Here is an 862-nt window from a genome sequence, read left to right on the forward strand (position 1 = left end):
CTTCAATGTTAACATCAGGGCCTTCAATGTCCACTTTGGGTCCTGAGACATCAATGTCAGCCTTGGGCAGGTTCACATCCACATCTGGGCCCTCTGCTTTGAAGCCAGGCATGCTGAACTTGGGCATTTTCATCTTGGGCATCTTCAGGTGCCAGTCTGGACCCTGAACATTAACATCTGGGACATCAATGTCCACTTTGGGACCTTTGAGGTCAACTTCAGGACCTTTCAGATCTCCCTCTACCTTAGGGCCTGTAACGTCCACATCTCCTTTTATTTTTGGACCTGTGAGATTCAGGTCAATATCTGGCATGGATATCTTTGGAGTCTTAAAATGCATCTCAGGCATCTTAAACTTTGGACTTTTCCACTTTCCTTCAGGTCCTTCAATATTCACATCGGGACATTCAACATCCACTTTCGGTCCTGAGACATCAAGGTCAGCCTTGGGTAGGTTCACATCCACATCTGGACCCTCTCCTTTGAAGCCAGGCATGCTGATCTTGGGCATTTTTATCTTGGGCATCTTTAGGTGCCAGTCTGGGCCATGAACATCAACATCAGGTGCGTCAATGTCCACTTTTGGGCCCTTGATATCAACTTCTGGGCCCTTGAGGTCACCTTCCACTTTAGGAAGGGAAACATCCACATCACCCTTTACTTTGGGGCCTTTCAGGTTTAAGTCAAAGTCAGGCATGGAGATCTTGGGGGCTTTGATGTTCATCTCTGGCATCTTGAACTTAGGCCCTTTCAATTTTCCCTCCGGCCCTTCAATGTTAACATCAGGGCCTTCAATGTCCACTTTGGGTCCTGAGACATCAATGTCAGCCTTGGGCAGGTTCACATCCACATCTGGGCCCTC

At 48.0% G+C, this 862-nt stretch overlaps 2 protein-coding genes across 2 annotated transcripts in view; both read right to left on the reverse strand.

Annotated features, from left to right (window-relative positions):
• The window catches only part of AHNAK (AHNAK nucleoprotein), a 139520-nt gene that overhangs the window by 112178 nt on the left and 26480 nt on the right, over positions 1-862 (reverse strand). The gene's annotated exons all lie outside the window — the stretch shown is intronic.
• Positions 1-862, reverse strand: part of LOC105549040 (neuroblast differentiation-associated protein AHNAK-like) — a 15610-nt gene that overhangs the window by 11924 nt on the left and 2824 nt on the right. The window contains exon 2 of the mRNA XM_011993371.1: positions 18-859. Within this exon, the coding sequence (XP_011848761.1) occupies positions 18-859 (842 nt within the window). The remainder of the gene's footprint in view (positions 1-17; positions 860-862) is intronic.

The sequence above is a fragment of the Mandrillus leucophaeus genome, unplaced genomic scaffold (genome assembly GCF_000951045.1).
Source record: "Mandrillus leucophaeus isolate KB7577 unplaced genomic scaffold, Mleu.le_1.0 Scaffold43, whole genome shotgun sequence".
In the NCBI taxonomy this organism is placed as follows: domain Eukaryota; kingdom Metazoa; phylum Chordata; class Mammalia; order Primates; family Cercopithecidae; genus Mandrillus; species Mandrillus leucophaeus.